Below are 22,131 nucleotides of genomic sequence, written 5' to 3' on the forward strand. Positions count from 1 at the left end.
TTGAACCATATAATTATGTAGTAACAAACAAGTAAAGCCCCCCATACATACATTCCTGTGTAGTTTTTTTAATACTCCACCACCATCCTTTACCTGCATACCACACGATATAAATAAATCTCAAAAAATATAATTTGCATATATTTAAACATAAATCTTGAAACAAAACATAACTCACCTTCTATCTTTACTTATACCTTTGCTATGGTGCCTCACATCTCTCTCATGCAAAGAAAATAGTAATTTCATCGGTGTTCTGTCACCTTCTTTAATCCGCATTGCATCTACATTTCAACAAACGCACATGATATAATGATGAAGCAACAAATGAGTTAAATAAAAATGAACATAGAACCATATAATTATATACCATGTAGTAACAAAAAAGTAAAGCCTCCATAGATACCTAGTTTGCCTTTATGTATAAACAAACAAATTCCGCATACATACCTCCTTTGCATTTTCCTGTTACACTTGTGGACTTTAAATCATTCCTAAATCCACACTATTAAACCAAAAAGAAAATGTGAACCAATAAAAACACAAGATAAAAATGTCAAACCATAAATTAGCATGGCCATGCTCAAAAAACAAAGATACAAAGATACAATAGCCTCAACATGGAAAAAACAGTTTTACACCAAATACGAACAAATAATGATAAAAACAATTTTACAACAAATACGATCCAATAATAATAAAAAAACAACAACAAAACTAACAAAATGAAAACAAGAGAAACAAACAATAGAAACACTAATCTTCAACCCCATAATGCGATGTTGGCCAACCATGAACACCCTACACACCAAAACAAAATATTATGAGTAATATTAAATACATATAATCTTCTAAGAAATACACATGATATAATGATGAAGCAACAAACACACATGATATAAAGATGATGCAACAAATGAGTTAAATAAAAATGGACATAGAACCATATAATTATGTCGTAACAAACAAGTAAAGCCCCCATACATACATTCCTGCGTAGTTTTTTCAATACTCCATCACCATCCTTTACCCGCATACCACACGATATAAATAAATCTCAAATAATATAATTTGCATATATTTAAACATGAATCTTGAAACAAAACATAACTCACCTTCTATCTTTATTTATACCTTTGTTATGGTGCCTTACATCTCTCTCATGCAAAGAAAATAGTAATTTCACCAGTGTTCATTCACCTTCATTAATCTGCATTGCATCTACATTTCAACAAACGTACATGATATAATGATGAAGCAACAAATGAGTTAAACAAAAATGAACGTAAAACCATATAATTATGTACTATGTAGTAACAAAAAAGTAAAGCCTCCATACATACCTTATTGGACTTTATGCATAAACAAGAAAATTCCCCATACATACCTCTTTTGCCTTTTCCTGTTACACTCCTAGATTTTAGATCATTCCTAAATCCACACTATTGAAGCAAAAAGAAAATGTGAACCAAAAAAAACACAAGATAAAAATGTCAAACCATAAATTAGCATGGCCATGCTCACAAAAAAAAAGACAAAACAACCTCAACACGGAGGAAAAAAAAATAAATAAATAAATTACACCAAATATGAACCAATAATAGCAAAAAAAACCACAAAACTAACAAAAATAAAACAAGCAATAAAGTCTGCAGCCCCATAATGCGATGATGGCCAACCATGAACACCCTACACACCAAAAAAATATATTATGAGTAATATTAAATACATATAATGTTCTAAGAAACACACATAATATAAGAAACACACATGATATAATGATGAAGCAACAAACACACATGATATAATGATGGAGCAACAGATGAATTAAATAGAAATGGGCATAGAACCATATAATTATGTAGTAACAAACAAGTAAAGCCCCCATACATACATTCCTACGTAGTTTTTTCAATACTCCGCCACCATCCTTTACCTGCATACCACGCGATATAAATAAATCTCAAATAATATAATTTGCATATATTTAAACATGAATCTTGAAACAAAACATAACTCACCTTCTATTTTTACTTATACCTTTGCTATGGTGCCTCACATCTCTCTCATGCAAGGAAAATAGTAATTTCACCAGTGTTCATTCACCTTTCTTAATTTGCATTGCATCTACATTTCAACAAACGTACATGATATAATGATGAAGCAACAGATAATTCACCTTTCTTAATCTGCATTGCATCTACATTTCTACTTATACCTTTGCTATGGTGCCTCACATCTCTCTCATGCAAGGAAAATAGTAATTTCACCAGTGTTCATTCACCTTTCTTAATTTGCATTGCATCTACATTTCAACAAACGTACATGATATAATGATGAAGCAACAGATAATTCACCTTTCTTAATCTGCATTGCATCTACATTTCAACAGACGCACATGATATAATGATGAAATAAAAATGAACCTAGAACCATATAATTATGTATTGTGTAGTAACAAAAAGGTAAAGCCCCCATACATACCTCGTTTGCCTTTATGCATAAACAAGCAAATTCCCCATACATACCTCCATATAATTATGTATTATGTAGTAACAAAAACATAAAGCCCCCATACATACCTCATTTGCCTTTATGCATAAACAAGCAAATTCCCCATACATACCTATTTTGCCTTTTCCTGTTACACTTGTGGACTTTAGATCATCCCTAAATCCACACTATTGAAACCAAAAGAAAATGTGAACCAAAAAACACAAGATAAAAATGTCAAACCATAAATTCGCATGGCCATGCTCACACACACAAAGATACAACTGCATCGGCATGGAAAAAATAGTTTGAACCAATAATAGCAAAAAAACAACAACAAAAGTAACAAAAAGAAAACAAAAGAAGCAAGCAATAGAGACACTAATCTGCAACCCCATAATAATCTGCAACCCCATAATGCGATGATGGCCAACCATGAACACCCTACACACCAAAACAAAATATTATGAGTAATACTAAATACATATAATGTTCTAACAATCACACATGATATAATGATGAAGCAACAAATACACATAACATAATAATGAAGAAACAAATGAGTTAAATAAAAATGGAACAAACACACATCATATAATGATGAAGCAACAAACACACATGATATAATAATGAAGCAATAAATGAGTTAAATAAACAAAATATTATGAGTAATACTAAATACATATAATGTTCTAACAATCACACATGATATAATGATGAAGCAACAAATACACATAACATAATAATGAAGAAACAAATGAGTTAAATAAAAATGGAACAAACACACATCATATAATGATGAAGCAACAAACACACATGATATAATAATGAAGCAATAAATGAGTTAAATAAAGATGGACATAGAACCATATAATTATGTAGTAACAAACAAGTAAAGCCCCCATACATACATTCCTGCGTAGTTTTTTCAATACTCCACCACCATCATTTCCCTGCATACCACACAACATAAATAAATCTCAAATAATATAATTTGCATATATTTAAACATGAATCTTCAAACAAAACATAACTCACCTTCTATCTTTACTTATACCTTTCCTATGGTGCCTCACATCTCTCTCATGCAAAGAAATAGTAATTTCACCAGTGTTCCTTCACCTTCCTTAATCCACATTGCATCTACATTTCAACAAATGCACATGATATAATGATGAAGCAACAGATGAGTTAAATAAAAATGAACGTAGAACCATATAATTATGTACTATGTAGTAACAAAAAAGTAAAGCCTCCATACATACCTCGTTTGCCTTTATGTATAAACAAGCAAATTCCCCATACATACCTCTTTTGCCTTTCCTGTTACACTTGTGGACTTTAGATCATCCCTAAATCCTCACTATTGAACCAAAAAGAAAATGTGAACCAAAAAAAACACAAGATAAAAATGTCAAACCATAAATTAGCATGGCCATGCTCACAAAAACAAAGATACAACAGCCTCAACATGGAAAAAACAGTTTTACACCAAATACGAACCAATAATAGAAAAAACAATTTTACACCAAATACGAACCAATAATAGCAAAAAAACAACAAAAAAACTAACAAAATGAAAACAAGATAAACAAGCAATAAAGACACTAATCTGCAACCCCATAATGCGATAATGGCCAACCATAAACACCCTACACTCCAAAACAAAATATTATGAGTAATATTAAATACATATAATGTTCTAATAAACACACATAATATAATGATGAAGCAACAAACACATTATATAATGATGATGCAACAAATGAGTTAAATAAAACTGGACATAGAACCATATAATTTTGTAGTAACAAACAAGTAAAGCCCCCATACATACATTCTTGCGTAGTTTTTTCAATACTTCGCCACCTTCCTTTACCCACATACCACACGATATAAATAAACCTCAAATAATATAATTGACATATATTTAAACATGAATCTTGAAACAAAACATAACTCACCTTCTATCTTTACTTATACCTTTGCTATGGTGCCTCACATCTCTCTCATGCAAAGAAAATAGTAATTTCACCAATGTTCATTCACCTTCCTTAATCTGCATTGCATCTACATTTCAACAAACGCACATGATATAATGATGAGGCAACATATGAGTTAAACAAAAATGAACGTAGAACCATATAATTATGTACTATGTAGTAACAAAAAAGTAAAGCCTCCATACATACCTTGTTTGCCTTTATGCATAAACAAGCAAATTCCCCATACATACCTCTTTTGCCTTTTCCTGTTACACTCGTAGATTTTAGATCATCCCTAAATCCACACTATTGAACCAAAAAAAACACAAGGTAAAATGTCAAACCATAAATTAGCATGGCCATGCTCACAAAAACAAAGATACAATAGCCTCAACACGGAAAAAACAGTTTTACACCAAATACAAACCAATAATAGCAAAAAAACAACAAAAATAACAAAAATAAAACAAGCAATAGAGACACTAATTTGCAACCCCATAATGCGATGATGGCCAACCATGAACACCCTACACACCAAAAAAAAATATTATGAGTAATATTAAATACATATAATGTTCTAAGAAACACACATGATATAATGATGAAGCAACAAACACACATGGTATAGTGATGAAGCAACAAATGAGTTAAATAAAAATGGACATAGAACCATATAATTATGTAGTAACAAACAAGTAAAGCCCCCCATACATACATTCCTGCGTAGTTTTTTCAATACTCCGCCACCATCCTTTACCTGCATACCACAAGATATAAATAAATCTCAAATAATATAATTTGCATATATTTAAACATGAATCTTGAAACAAAAAATAACTCACCTTCTATCTTTACTTATACCTTTGCTATGGTGCCTCACATCTCTCTCATGCAAAGAAAATAGTAATTTCACTAGTGTTCCTTCACCTTTCTTAATCTGCATTACACCTACATTTCAACAAACGCATATGACATAATGATGAAGCAACAGATGATTCACCTTTCTTAATCTGCATTGCATCTACATTTCAACAAACGCACATGATATAATGATGAAACAAGAGATGAGTTGAATAAAAATGAACGTAGAACCATATAATTATGTATTATGTAGTAACAAAAAAGTAAAGCCCCCATACATACCTCGTTTGCCTTTATGCATAAAGGAGCAAATTCCCCATACATACCTCCATATAATTATGAATTATGTAGTAACAAAAACATAAAGCCCCCATACATACCTCATTTGCCTTTATGCATAAATAAGCAATTTCCCCATACATACCTCTTTTGCCTTTTCCTGTTACATTTGTGGACTTTAAATCATCCCTAAATCCACACTATTGAACACAAAAGAAAATGTGAACCAGAAAAAAAACACAAGATAAAAATGTCAAACCATAAATTCGCATGGCCATGCTCACAAACACAAAGATACAACAGCCTCGGCATGGAAAAACAAATTTTAACCAATAATAACAAAAAAACAACAACAAAACTAACAAAAGAAACAAGCAATAGAGACACTAATCTGCAACCCCATAATGCGATGATGGCCAACCATGAAGACCCTACACACCAAAAAAAAATATTATGAGTAATATTAAATACATATAATGTTCTAACAAACACACATGATATAATGATGAAGCAACAAATACACATGATATAATAATGAAGAAACAAATGAGTTAAATAAAAATGGAACAAACACACATGATATAATGTTGAAGCAACAAACACACATGATATAATAATGAAGCAACAAATGAGTTAAATAAAAATGGACATAGAACCATATAATTATGTAGTAACAAACAAGTAAAACCCCCATACATACATTCCTGCGTAGTTTTTTCAATACTCCACCATCCTTTACCTGCATACCACACGATATAAATAAATCTCAAATAATATAATTTGTGTATATTTAAACATGAATCTTGAAACAAAACATAACTCACCTTCTATCTTTACTTATACCTTTGCTATGGTGCCTCACATCTCTCTCATGTGAAGAAAATAGTGATTTCACCAGTGTTCCTTCACCTTCCTTAATCCGCATTGCATCTACATTTCAACAAACGCACATGATATAATGATGAAGCAACAGATGAGTTAAATAAAAATGAACATAGAACCATATAATTAAGTACTATGTAGTAACAAAAAAGTAAAGCCTCCATACATACCTAGTTCGCCTTTATGTATAAACAAGCAAATTCAAGCCTCCATACATACCTAATTTGCCTTTATGTATAAAAACAAGCAAATTCCCCTTACATACCTCTTTTGCCTTTTTCTGTTACACTTGTAGACTTGAGATCATCCCTAAATCCACACTATCGAACCAAAAAGAAAATGTGAACCAAAAAAACACGATAAAAATGTCAAACAATAAATTAGCATGGCCATGCTCACAAAAACAAAGACAAAATAGCCTCAACATGGAAAATACAGTTTTAGACCAAATACGAACCAATAATGGAAAAAACAATTTTACACCAAATACGAACCAATAATAGTAAAAAAACAACAACAAAACTAACAAAATGAAAACAAGAAAAACAAGCAATAGAGACACTAATCCCCATAATGTGATGATGGCCAACCGTGAACACCCTACACACCAAAACAAAATATTATGAGTAATATTAAATACATATAATGTTCTAAGAAACACACATGATATAATGATGAAGCAACACACGCACATGATATAATGATGATGCAACAAATGAGTTAAATAAAAATGGACATAGAACAATATAATTATGTAGTAACAAACAAGTAAAGCCCCCATACATACATTCTTGCGTAGTTTTTTCACCAACCATCCTTTACCCGCATACCACACAATATAAATAAATCTCAAATAATATAATTTGCATATATTTAAACATGAATCTTGAAACAAAACATAACTCACCTTCTATCTTTACTTATACCTTTGCTATGGTGCCTCACATCTCTCTTATGCAAAGAAAATAGTGATTTCACCAATGTTCATTCACCTTCCTTAATCTACATTGCATCTACATTTCAACAAACGCACATGATATAATGATGAAGCAACAAATGAGTTAAACAAAAATGAACATAAAACCATATAATTATGTACAATGTAGTAACAAAAAAGTAAAACCCGCATACATACCTTGTTTGCCTTTATGCATAAACAAGCAAATTCCCCATACCTACCTCTTTTGCCTTTTCCACACTATTGAACCAAAAAGAAAATGTGAACCAAAAAAAACACAAGATAAAAATGTCAAACCATAAATTAGCATGGCCATGCTCACAAAAACAAAGATACAACAGCCTCAACATGGAAAAAACAGTTTTACACCAAATACGAACCAATAATAGCAAAAAAACAACAAAACTAACAAAAATAAAACAAGAGAAACAAGCAATAGAGACACTAATCTGCAACCCCATAATACGATGATGGCCAACCATGAACACCATACACACCAAAACAAAATATTATGAGTAATATTAAATACATATAATGTTCTAAGAAACACACATGATATAATGATAAAGCAACAAACACACATGATATAATGATGAAGCAACAAATGAGTTAAATAAAAATGGACATAGAACCATATAATTATGTAGTAACAAACAAGTAAAGCCCCCATACATACATTCCTGCGTAGTCTTTTTAATACTCCACCACCATCCTTTACCTGCATACCACATGATATAAATAAATCTCGAATAATATATTATGCATATATTTAAACATGAATCTTGAAACAAAACATAACTCACCTTCTATCTTTATTTATACCTTTGCTATGGTGCCTCACATCTCTCTCATGCGAAGAAAATAGTAATTTTACTAGTGTTCCCTCACCTTCCTTAATCTATATTGCATCTACATTTCAACAAACGCACATGATATAATGATGAAGCAACAGATGAGTTAAATAAAAAAAGAACGTAAAACCATATAATTATGTACTATGTAGTAACAAAAAAGTAAAGCCCCCATACATACCTTGACTTTATGCATAAACAAGCAAATTCCCCATACATACCTCTTTTGTCTTTTGTCTTTTCCTGTGACACTTGTAGACTTCCCCATACATACCTCAAAAAAGTAAAGCCCCTATAGATACCTTGTTTGTCTTTATGCATACAAAAGCAAATTCCCCATACATACCTCTTTTGCTTTTTCATGTGACACTTGTGGACTTCCCCATACATACCTATTTTGCCTTTTCCTGTGACACTTGTGGACTTTAGATCATCCCTAAATCCACACTATTGAACCCAAAAGAATATGTGAACCAAAAAAAACACAAGATAAAAATGTCAAACCATAAATTAGCATGGCCATGCTCACAAACACAAAGATACAACAGCTTGAACATGGAAAAAACAGTGTTACGCCAAATATGAACCGATAATAGCAAAAAAAAACAACAAAACTAACAAAAAGAAAACAAAAGAAACAAGCAATAGAGACACTACTCTGCAACCCCATAATGCGATGATGGCCAACCATGAACACGATACACACCAAAAAAAAAAAAAATATTACGAGTAATATTAAATACATATAATGTTCTAATAAACACACATGATATAATAATGAAGCAACAAATGAGTTAAATAAAAATGGACATAGAACCATATAATTATGTAGTAACAAACAAGTAAAGCCCCCCATACATACATTCTTGCGTAGTTTTTTCAATACTCCACCACCATCCTTTACCTGCATACCACACAATATAAATAAATCTCAAATAGTATAATTTGCATATATTTAAACATGAAACTTGAAACAAAACATAACTCACCTTCTATCTTTACTTATACATTTGCTATGGTGCCTTGCATCTCTCTCATGCAAAGAAAAATAGTAATTTCACCAGTGTTCCTTCACCTTCCTTCACTTTCCTTAATCTACATTGCATCTACATTTCAACTGTTCCTTCACCTTCCTTCACTTTCCTTAATCTACATTGCATCTACATTTCAACAAACGCACATGATATAATGATGAAGCAACAGATGAGTTAAATAAAAATGAACATAGAACCATATAATTATGTACTATGTAGTAACAAAAAAGTAAAGCCCCCATACATGCCCCATTCGCCTTTATGCATAAACAAGCAAATTCCTCATACATACCTCTTTTATCTTTTCCAATTACACTTGTGGACTTTAGATCATCTTTAAATCCACACTATTGAACCCAAAAGAAAATGTGAACCAAAAAATAAACAAGCAAATTCCCCATACATACCTCTTTTTCCTTTTCCAGTTACACTTGTGGACTTTAGATCATCCCTAAATCCACACTATTGAACCCAAAATAAAATGTGAACCAAAAAAACACAAGATAAAAATATCAAACCATAAATTAGCATGGCCATGCTCACAAAAACAAAGATACAACAACCTCAACATGGAAAAAACAATTTTACACCAAATACGAACCAATAATAGCAAAACACGACAACAAAACTAACCAAAAAAAACAAGAAAAACAAGCACTAGAGACACTAATTTGCAACCCCATAATGCGATGATGGCCAACCATGAACACCCTACACACCAAAAAAAATATTATGAGTAATATTAAATACATATAATGTTCTGAGAAACACACATGATATAATGATGGAAAAACCAGTAAGTTAAATAAAAATGGACATAGAACCATATAATTATGTAGTAACAAACAAGTAAAGTCCCCCATAATACATTCCTACGTAGTTTTTTCAATACTCCACCACCATCATTTCCCTGCATACCACACGATATAAATAAATCTCAAATAATATAATTTGCATATATTTGAACATGAATCTTGAAACAAAACATAACTCACCTTTGTTATGGTGCCTCACATCTCTCTCATGAGAAGAAAATAGTAATTTCACCAATGTTTCTTCACCTTCCTTAATCTGCATTCTTTAATCTACATTGTATCTACATTTCAACAAACGCACATGATATAATGATGAAGCAACATATGTGTTAAATAAAAATGAACATAGAACCATATAATTATGTACTATGTAATAACAAAAAAGTAAAGCCCCCATACATACCTTGTTTGCCTTTATGCATAAACAAGCAAATTCCCCATACATACTTCTTTTGCCTTTTCCTGTTACACTTGTGGACTTCAGATCATTCTTAAATCCACACCATTGAACTCAAAAGAAAATTTGAACTAAACAAAAAACACAAGATAAAAATGTCAAACCATAAATTAGCATGGCCATGCTCACAAAAACAAAGATACAACAGCCTCAACATGGAAAAACCAAAAAGCAAGAATAAAACAAAAAACAAAAAAAAACCAAGAATAAAAAAAATATAACCAACAATACAAAAATAACAAAAGAATAAAAATAAAAACACAAATAAGAAATAGACGCTACACTATAACTGCAAAAAAGCGTCCATGGCCAACCAAAGGCACCTTGCACATAAGCAAAATAAATAAGTATTAAATAGAGATTAGAAGATATTCTGAGAAATATTAAATAAATATAAAATATTATGAGAAATATAGAATGGAATTCAAAATATCTTATGAGAAATCTTAATGCAAACTGAAAATCTTACGAGTAATCTCATTTAATAAAAAAATGCATCTTATGTAAACACCAAAAAGCATAAACACTAAATAAGTAAAGAGGGAGGAGATCTATTAAATAAATCATTGTTTTTGGTTGATGGCGGCTCTGAAGACTCTGGCATTCTGCGCGCATCCCTGATCTGACCTCCCCTGCGCCCCTGTGCCTGGCAGCATCGCTGCTAGGCCCGAGCCCTTCTTCTGCTGACTCCTCCTTCGCCCCTGGGCCTCCTGCCCCCCTCGCACCGGGGCCTTCCCCGGTTCCTCTTGAGATCTTCGATCTCCTCCAATGCCCGAAATGGAACCCCCGCCTCAGGGCCCTGAGGATCTTGAAAAATCGTTCGCCTCCCTTATTCCTGAGAATGCAGCAGGAAGAATCCGCCCCACAGCTTCTAAGTTCATCAAGAAGCTAGATGAAATCCCGGAAGTCTCGCTCCCTCCTTCCCTCCCGAGGAGAGCAGCAGTCGCCTTAGCAGAACGAGGCCTGGTCGGACAGTTCACGGGACTGTGGCCCTCCCCCCGATCAGTTCAGAGATGGGTCGAGAGAAACTGGAACTCGATGGTGCAAGGGAAAATAGCAATCAGGTTCTGCGGCAGAGGATTCTACACCTTCCTTTTCGAATCAATGGAGGATCGGAACCTCATCTTCAGAAACGGCCCTTATTTCATGGACTCTCGGGGCCTTTACTTAAACAGATGGACCCCAGACTTCGATCCGGAGATGGACGTCCCCAACGCTGTCCCCGTCTGGGTTCGCCTGCCCCATTTGCCGCTTCATTGCTGGGGGGACGAGTCAGTAAAAGCCATAGGGAACGCGGTCGGTAAATATATCGACAGATCTGAACCGAAGGAGAACATGCATGCCTGCGCACGGATATGTGTCGAAGTAGATCTGGGGAAGGGACTGCCGGAAGCAATCAAACTCAAGGTCGACCAATGGACGCACATACAGCAAGTGGACTACGAGCAGCTACCTTTCAAGTGCAAGGTATGTCACGAATATGGGCATTTTGCCAATAGGTGTAGTAAATCTAAAGCAAATGTATCTGAAGGCACTGTTGAAGCCCCTGAAGAAACATGGGAGCACGTCAAAAAGAAAAAATCAAACCCCCCCCCTGGACCATCCTCAAAGAACCCCCATGAAAACCCCTTCCTCCCCTCCCAACCCTCTGGATCTGGCCCTTCCTTCCCCTCCTCCTCCAACCCTTTCGAAACCTTGTCCACAGAGGACCCCCCATCCCCCCCCCTCCCCGCGAGGCCCCACTATAACCCCTTCCCCTATCTCCCCCCCCCATCCCTCTCCCCCCCCCCACAGTTGAAAGAATCTTAACCAGGGACAAAACAAAGGAAAACAACCTCTCCACTGATCCCCCCAGAAAAGTTGGAAGGAAGTCTAACAAAGAGATTAGGGATGAAAATGCAGCAAAAGAAATGGCTACCGGAATGCAACAACCAATGGACACATACCTTGATAAAACCAAAGGAAGCGGAGAAAAAATGAAAGAGAAAAGCGGGGCTCACAACAAACAAGGTAAATGATGATTTTGGTCTCCTAGAATTATAGGGGGATGGGCTCCTCCCTAAAAGCAAATGCAGTCCGAGACCTTCTCAAATCTGAACATCCAGACCTTCTCCTTCTCCAGGAGACCAAAATCACGGAACAGGAATTCCAAAATCACATAAAAAAAAAGCAGAAGCTACGCAGGTATAGCAATAAGTGCAGCTGGTGCCTCAGGAGGCATAGGGACAATATGGGACAAAAACAAATGGGAACTTAAACACCAAAAGCCATACAGATGGTGGATAAGATCAGACATGCAGAACATAGCCACGAAAGAAGAATACTCAATATACAACATCTATGCTCCCAATCATTATAGAGACAAAGCTTCATGTTGGGATTCAATAACCTCAGATCTCATGACTGTTCAGGGAAGGAACATCTTCCTGGGGGGAGATCTAAATCTTATAAGGAATGCTGATGAGAAGCTGGGAGGAAACTTCTACGCTGATCCTTCAAGAGACTCATTAGAAGAAATAATACAAACTCATAACTTAGTGGACATACCTCCGCAAAACGGGAGATTCACTTGGTCCAACAAAAGAACTGGCACCAACAATATAAAAGAGAGATTAGACCGAATCCTCGCCCAAGAAAGAACAGTGGCAAGATTTCCAAGTATTCAAAGCAAAATCATCCAAGGATACATCTCAGACCACAAACCAGTGGCTCTGACCCTAGATAAAGGGAAGAACATGGGTCCTCTTCCCTTTAAATATAACAAGGCTTGGGACAGCAAAGAAGATTTCAAAAACATGATTAAGGAGCAATGGGCAAAGGAAATAATTGGTTCCCCCCACTACATCTGGGAAGCAAAGCTCAAATCTCTCAGGACTGTCATTAAGCAATGGGCAAGAAATTATGCTGCAGAGGAAAGCAAAAAAAGAACAGGCCTCCAAGCAAAGCTGGAGCAATGGAGCCAGGAAAAAGAAAGAGCGCAGTACACAGAGGAAGATCAGGTCAAAGAGAACGAATTGTACAAAGAACTGTATCAGCAGAATAGAAAGGATGAAGAAGAGCAAAGGCAAAAGTCTCGCTGTCTTTGGCTCAAAGCCGGAGACAAAAACACTTCATTTTTTCACAACAGCCTTAAGCTAAGGAGGGCAGGGAATCATATAGAGAGAATAATGATCGAGGGAAGCGAACTCAGAGAGCAAGAGGAAATAAAGGAGGCAGCGTCCAGGCACTTCTGCGCTCTCCTTACTGCAGATCCTCAACCCACCGATCATTCAGATTTTCTTAGCATAATTGAAAACAAAATATCAGCAGCACAAAACACTGAATTGGACAAAGAAATCACGACAGAGGAAATCGAGTGGTCAATCTTCAGCATGGCTCAGGACAAGGCACCGGGCCCTGACGGGTTCACTGTGGCATTTTATAGAAACCATTGGGAAATCATCAAAAAGGATTACATCAGAATGGCAAAGAACTTCTTTTCGAAATGCAAAATGGGAAGCAGCATCAAATCATCTTACTTAGCTCTCATCCCCAAAGATCCCAATCCCCAATCCTTTGACCGATTCCGCCCAATCTCCTTATGCAATGTCTCCTATAAAATCATCACCAAAATATTAGCTAACAGGTTAAAAAAGCTTCTCCCCTCCCTCATCTCTGAGAACCAAGGAGGCTTTGTGCCTAGAAGACAAATAACGGACAATGTTATTCTTATTCAGGAGGCAATACACAGCAGCATAAACAGAAAGGAAAAGGGTATGATCATCAAACTAGATATGGCGAACGCCTTTGACAGAGTCAATCACCAATTCCTCAAGGCAGTTCTTGGGAAATTTGGCATATCTGAGATCTTCATCAGCAGGATCATGGAGTGTATTTCATTCCCCTGGACAGCCCCTCTCATTAATGGCAGGCCAAGTAACTCTTTCAGAAGCTCAAGGGGCTTGAGACAAGGATGCCCACTCTCCCCCTTCCTCTACATCATCATGGCCGAAACTCTAAGTATACACCTGGAAAATCTTCGCAGGCTAAAGGAAATCACAGGTATCAGCATAGTGCGGGGAACCAAGGGGATAAACCACTCTCTCTTCGCGGATGATACTCTGCTAATAGGAGGAGCTTCCAGTCTCATGGCTAGAAGGTTCAAGAAAACGCTTGAGCTCTTCCTTCAAGTATCTGGAGGCAAGCTCAATAATAATAAGTGCATGATATACACCTGGAACGTCCCCAGGCATATTATCCAGAGAATCTCCACAATCTTGGACATCCCTGCCCAAAGGAACTGGACCCATTTCATGTACCTGGGGTTACCTCTAGCTAAGGAGCCGGTCAAAACTGAAATTTGGGTCAAATTAATAGAGAAGCTGAGAGGGAAGCTTCAGAGCTGGGGGGTGTCCTGGCTTAACTTGGCTGGAAGAACAACTCTTATCAAAGCCATCCTCTCAGCCCTTCCAATTTATCAGTTTGCAACCACTCTCGCCCCTGCCAGCATCCATAAGCATATGGAATTAATCATTAGGAGCTTCTTGTGGCAAGGAGGAAGGCAGGATTCCAAAAAGTTCAGCCTTGTAAGGTGGGATCAGGTCATCTTACCCTTCGAAAAAGGAGGGCTGGGAATTCGAATTCCAAGATTAGCCAACATGGCAATGGGCTTTAAGCTGATCTGGAGAATTCTCAATGAAAAAGGAGCCTGGTGGACAGAGGTCATCAAAAGGAAATATTTGAATGGGGCCAACTCCAACATCCTTTCAGAAATCATCATTGACAGGCAAAGCACCCCAGTCTGGAAACTTATTAAAAAAACTCTCCCTCATTTCAAAGCCTGTATCTCAAGAGTCCCGGGCAATGGCAGAGACATCAACATCTGGACAGATAGAATAATGGGCACAGAAGCAAGGGAAGCTCTCCCAAATTTTAGGCCCCTTCATTGGTGGATGGAAGGGAAAAATCTCAGGACCCTTTATGACATCTCTACTTGGGATCGAAACAGATGGCTAGGCTGGAAGTCCCTTCCCCTTCCTAACAATCTAAAGAATTTGTGGACCGAACTTAAGATATCCTTCACAGGCTCAGCTCCCCTCAACAGCATGTCTGAGGATAAATATGTCTGGGACCCCAATGGTGGCAGCTACACTGTCAAAGAGGGATACAAATTCCTCCAAAACGCCTCAGCAACAAACAACTGGCCTCTTCACAAAGTGGCATGGAAACCTGAATGTCTCCCAAAGGTCAAATTCTTCAATTGGACCCTCCTTAAAAGCAAAATCCTCACAGCGGAAAATCTAAGGAAGAAGGGTATCCTTGGCCCCTCAATCTGCTGCCTATGTAGAGCAGCGGAAGAAAGTAGCAATCATCTCTTTCTAGAGTGCCCCTTCGCTCAAAACTGCTGGAAGCTCATCACTAGCCCGCTAATGATTGGTGATCTTCCCAATCAGGTCACCCTCCTCCAAAAAAATTGGGAGAATAGATATCCTTATCCCAAAAAAAGCAAGACCCTGGCTAAAAGGCTGTGGAATAGCATTCCCTCAAACCTTTGCTGGCAAATTTGGAACGCCAGAAACAAAAGCATCTTCAACAACAAGAACCCCAGCATCTCCAGCACCCTTGCAAAAACAATTGCCCTCATCTCCGAGACCATTGGTGCGAATGGAATAGACCAAGCAGACCATGAACCTGGGGACCCAAGAGAAATGGAATGGATGAGCAAATTCAGCTATGAAGCAAGGATTCAAAAAACTGTAAGCACAGGAAAGAAAAAAACTGATTGGAAGTTGAGAGGAACCAAAGAGGAAATAAGAGAATGGATTCAAAATCAAAAAAGGCCTTCCCTTCAATTCGACGGGGCCTCAAAAAATAATCCGGGCCAAGCAGGCGCAGGAGGAGTCATCAAAGACCTTCAAGGGAAAACCATCGTGACATACGAGTGGGGATTGGGCACAATGTCCAACAACAAGGCTGAGGCATATAGCCTCCTCCTGGGAACCTCCATAGTGAGGAAACTCGGCCTTCAGAACCTGCTAATAATAGGCGACTCAGCTATCATCATAGCTGCTATGGTCTCAGGAAGGGATTTCAAACAAATGGCCTTAAACAACATCAAATCCAGGATTATGGACAACATCAGAGCAATAAATGGGGCCACCCTCAAACACGTCCTAAGGAGCAGCAACACAGAAGCAGATGATCAGGCCAACAAGGCAACTAGCAGACAGACAGGTCAAGTTAGAGAAAATGATTCAGTTTATGACAAAGCCATCCCCTAACCAATCCCATCCCAACCTCTCTACTCAGAATTCGAGTCACCTCAGGCATCACTCTCCTCGAAATTTGCCCACCATCGAATCCCCTTTCCCTCTGCAATATCTCCTCGACTGCGCAAATCTGTACATCTCTGATCAAATTCGCTTCCCTGCAGTGGATCACACCTCCTATCCCAGCCCCGACATGGATCTTCACTCATTCCCTACAGCCATTCACTGGCTCTGCGCATCGGATCATCATCTCCGTATCCTCACCGCTCGCTGCAAGATCCTTTCTTGGGATCACAGTCATTTCAAGAGTCGACCCTCCCAACACTGGTGCATGCACCCGAGAAACCTCCTCTCTCTTATAAATAGCAGCTCGGGCCTCATCGTTTCCTCATCTATCAGTGTTGCAAGAGCTCTGGATTGCGCCTTCTCCAAGCATAGGCTTTTTCTTGAAGCTGCACTCAGCCATCGGGAGCTCGGCCCTCGCTCTACGACTGCGGTAATCTCAGAACTCCTTATAATTTTTTTAAAGTTTTTGCTAACTGGTGGCTTCACTGGCTGTAGCAGCGTGTCCCCTCACTTCTCTCTGCTCCCCTGTCATCCTACCCCTCCCTGTACTGCTCCGCTCCCCCCCTCTCTGTGCTTTCTTCTCCCTTATATCGCCCTCCCCCCTGGAATTTGTCCTCTCCCGCTTCCTCAGCTCGTCGACATCCTTCACCAGATCAGTAAGATGGCGGATCAGCAGGACCAGCAAGGGGCTCAGGCGCAGGCCAACAATCCTTTTGAAAGGATCATCACCAACACCGACTGCTCACTTTGTCAAGCGCACACGTTCATGATCAACAGATTCGTCAAGCATTTCAATGAACTCAAGGATGATTATCAAGCAGATAGCAGATCGAAAAGGAAGAAGCTAGAGAAGCAAAAAGCAGAAATCGAGGCCTTGAAGAGCAGGTGCACTCATCTTGAGGAAGCCTTAGAGCATATCAGAACTCTCACCCAAAGTATGCAGGCGGAGGCTTCAACTAGAGCCAGTGCAAGGAAGGATCCCCTCCCCGATGACTCTGTCACTCAGAAACTTCCCTAGGAACCATGGACTGTAAATTTTGTTGGCTTGGAGGCTCTTTTATTCGGCAATATAGCCGTTACCTCTTTAATTTCAGTTATCGTTTATGTTGTAATGAGGAACAAGGGTCTGCGAACCCGCTTTTGATCCTCACCGCCATGATCTATCATATCTATGTACTAGGACTCAGTCCCTGATGTTTTTACAATATACAAGTAACCGATTCTGTTAAAAAAAAAAAAAAAGAGGAAGGAGATCTAAAGTATTTGCAATATAAAAGATTGCATAACAGAACATACCTGGATTTTGGATCAAAAGAAAACTCACCTCAAACTTTGACTCTGTACTCTACTACAATGTTTGTCTCATGAAAATATTTTAGTAGTTTCATCACCAATCCTTCACATTATTTACCTACATTGCATTGCACTCAATAATGAAACAAATGATTAATAATGTAAGAGGGCTCAAATTTAAACAAAAGCACATATGGGACCATACATAAATATTGTTGCAACATAAGTTTCCATACCAAAGCATGCATATGCTTTACACCAAATAGGAACCAACAAATTTAAACAAAAGCACATATGGGACCATACATAAATATTGTTGCAACATAAGTTTCCATACCAAAGCATGCATGTGCTTTACACCAAATAGGAACCAACAATAGCAAAAAAAACAACAAAACTAACAAAAAGAAAACAAGAGAAACAATCAATAGAGACACTAATCTGCAACCCCAAAATGCGATGATGGCCAACCATGAACACCCTGCACACCAAAAAAATATTATGAGTAATATTAAATACACACAATGTTCTAAGAAACACACATGATATAATGATGAAGCAACAAACACACATGATATAATGATAAATCAACAAATGAGTTAAATAAAAATGGACATAGAAACATATAATTATGTAGTAACAAACAAGTAAAGCCCCACATACATACCTGCGTAGTTTTCTCAATACTCCACCACCTTCCTTTACCCACATTTACATACCACGCACAATATAATAAATCTCAAATAATATAATATGCATCTATTTAAACATGAGTCTTGAAACAAAATACAACTCACCCTCTATCTTTGCTTATGCCTTTGCTATGACACCTCACATCTCTCTCATGCAAAGAAAATAGTAATTTCACTAGTGTTCCTTCACCTTCCTTAATTTGCAATGCATCTACAATTCAACGAACGCATATGATATAATGATGAAGCAACCAATGAGCTAAATAAAAATGAACATAGAACCATATTATGTACTATGTAGTAACAAAAAAGCAAATTCCCTATACATACCTCTTTCGCCTATGCCCGTTACATTCGTGGAGTCCAAATCATCCCTAAATCCACACTATTGAAACCAAAAAAATGCGAACAAAAAAAATTAGATAAAAAACCACACAAGATAAAAATGTCAAACCATATATTAGCATGGCCATGCTCACAAAAACAAAGATACAACAACCACAACATAGAAAAAACAAAATAAAGTAAGAATAGAAAAAATATATAAATATAACCAACACTACAAAAATAACAAAAGAATTAAAAAAAATGACAAATAAGAAATAGACTCTGCACTATAGCTACAAAAAAGCGTCCATGGTTAGCCAAGGGCACCCTGCACATCAACAAAATAAATAAGTATTAAATAGGAATTAGAAAATATTCTAAGAAATATTAAATAAATATCAAATATTATGAGAAATATAAAACGAAGGTCAAAATATCTTATAAGAAATCTTAATGCAAACTAAAAATCTTATGAGTAATCTCATTCAAAAAAAAATACATATATTATGTAAACATCAAAAAGCATAAATACTAAATAAGTAAAGAGGAAGGAGATCTAGAGTATTTGCAATATAAAAGATTGCATAGCAAAACATACCTGGATTTTGCATCAAAAAAAAATTGACCTCAAGCTTTGTCTTTGCACTCTACTACAATGTTTGTCTCATGAAAATATTTGAGTAGTTTCGTCACTAATCCTTCACATTCCTTTGCCTCAAGCTTTGTCTTTGCACTCTACTAAAATGTTTGTCTCATGAAAATATTTGAGTAGTTTCGTCACTAATCCTTCACATTCCTTTGCCTCAAGCTTTGTCTTTGCACTCTACTACAATGTTTGTCTCTACTACAATGTTTGTCTCATGACAATATTTGAGTAGTTTCATCACTAATCTTTCACATTCCTTTGCCTACATTGCATTACACGCACTCTATAATGAAACAAATGACTAATAATGTAAGATGGCTCAAATATAAACAAAAGAACATATGGGACCATACATAAATATTGCTGCAACATAGGTTTCCATACCAAAGAATGCATGGGCTTTACACGAAATAGGAACCAACAATAGCAAAAAAACAACAAAACTAACCAAGAGAAACAACCAATAGAGATACTAATCTGCAACCCCAAAATGTGTTGATGGCCAACCATGAACACCCTACACACCAAAAAAATATTAGGGGTAATATTAAATACACACAATGTTCTAAGAAACACACATGATAATGATGAAGCAACAAACGAGTTAAATAAAAATGAACATGGAACCATATAATTATGTAGGAACAAACAAGTAAAGCCCCCCTTGCCCCCTTGCATACCTGCATAGTTTTCTTAATACTCCACCACCTTCTTTTACCCACACTTGCGTGTGATATCACACGCGATATAAATAAATCTCAAATAATATAATATGCATCTATTTAAACATGAATCTTGCAACAAAATATAACTCACCCTCTATCTTTGCTTATACCTTATCTCTCATGTAAAGAAAATAATAATTTCACCATTGTTCATTCACCTTTCTCAATTTGCACTACATCTACATTTCAACAAACACTCATGATATAATGATGAAGAAACAAATGAATTAAATAAAAATGGACGTCAAACCATATAATTATGTAATAACAAAAAAATAAAGCCCCCATACATACCTCGTTCACCTTTATGCATAAAAGGCAAATTCCCCATACATACTTCTTTCGCCTTTGTCAATTACACATGTAGACTAGATCATCCCTAAATCGACATTATTGAACCCAAAATAAAAAGCGAACCAAAAAAATAGATAAAAAAACACACAAGATAAAAATGTCAAACCATAAATTAGCATGGCCATGCTCACAAAAACAAAAATGCAACCACTACAAAAAAAAAAAACAAAACAAAACAACAATAGAAAAAGTATAACCAATAATATAAAAATACAAAAGTAACAAAAGACAAAAATGCAAAAATAACAAAAGGATAGAAATAAAAAGACAACCAAGGAATAGACTTTGCACTATAACTACAAAAAGCGTCCATGGCCAACCAAGGGCACCCTGCACATCAACAAAATAAATAAGTATTATAAAAATACAGAAGTAACAAAAGACAAAAATGCGAAAATAACAAAAGAATAGAAATAAAAAGACAACCAAGAAATAGACTTTGCACTATAACCCTGCACATCAACAAAATAAATAAGTATTAAATAGATATTAGAAAATATTCTGAGAAATATTAAAAAATATCAAATATTGTGATAAATATGAAACAAGCATCCATGCCTAACCAAGGGCACCCTGCACATCAACAAAATAAATAAGCATTAAATAGAGATTAGAAAATATTCTGAGAAATATTAAAAAAATATCAAATATTGGTTGCAAAGCCCATTTAATCCTCCCGTCGAGCAGCGCGTTTATTAGGAAAAACGCAATTTTTTTTTCATTTGGACAGCAGAGGGCGCGCTGAGGTTTGGAGACTTGGCGATTTTGGAGCTAAATCAACTAGCTAGATGAGAAAATCGAAGAGTGAGCTAAAGAGGAGACACATTATCTCCATAAAACCGGTATGGGCACCAATGTTTTGTGTTTTCATTGTTTTGTAACTTGGTTTTTGTTTTTTTTCTATGTTTTTGGTTGAGTTTGGAATGGGGTTTTTGACATTTGTCCAATGTAATTTTTTTTTAGTTTTTTTGGTTGGGTTTGGAATGGGGTTTTTCACATTTGTCCAATGCATTTTTTTTTTTAGTTTTTTTGATTGGGTTTGGAATGGGGTTTCTTAAATTGTATGTAATTTTTTTTAGTTTCTGTACAATGTAAATAGTAAAATACTAAATTGTAAGTTTGTAACTTGTGAATACTAAATTGTAATCCTTATTTTCCCATAGGT

At 36.2% G+C, this 22,131-nt stretch overlaps 1 protein-coding gene across 1 annotated transcript; it reads left to right on the forward strand.

The window, feature by feature from the left end:
• The first annotated feature begins 11,392 nt into the window (after window positions 1–11,392).
• On the forward strand, window positions 11,393–16,875 carry LOC149170699 (uncharacterized). Its single transcript, XM_089425694.1, has 2 exons — window positions 11,393–11,911; window positions 13,027–16,875. The coding sequence occupies exons 1-2, from the start codon at window positions 11,393–11,395 to the stop codon at window positions 16,873–16,875; spliced, it is 4,368 nt and encodes a 1,455-aa protein (XP_089281820.1).
• Window positions 16,876–22,131: the final 5,256 nt, after the last annotated feature.

This window comes from Pinus tabuliformis, chromosome 4_2, assembly GCF_031772625.1.
Source record: "Pinus tabuliformis cultivar Carrire ecotype Pingquan chromosome 4_2, CPIR1, whole genome shotgun sequence".
Classification (NCBI taxonomy): Eukaryota; Viridiplantae; Streptophyta; class Pinopsida; order Pinales; family Pinaceae; genus Pinus; species Pinus tabuliformis.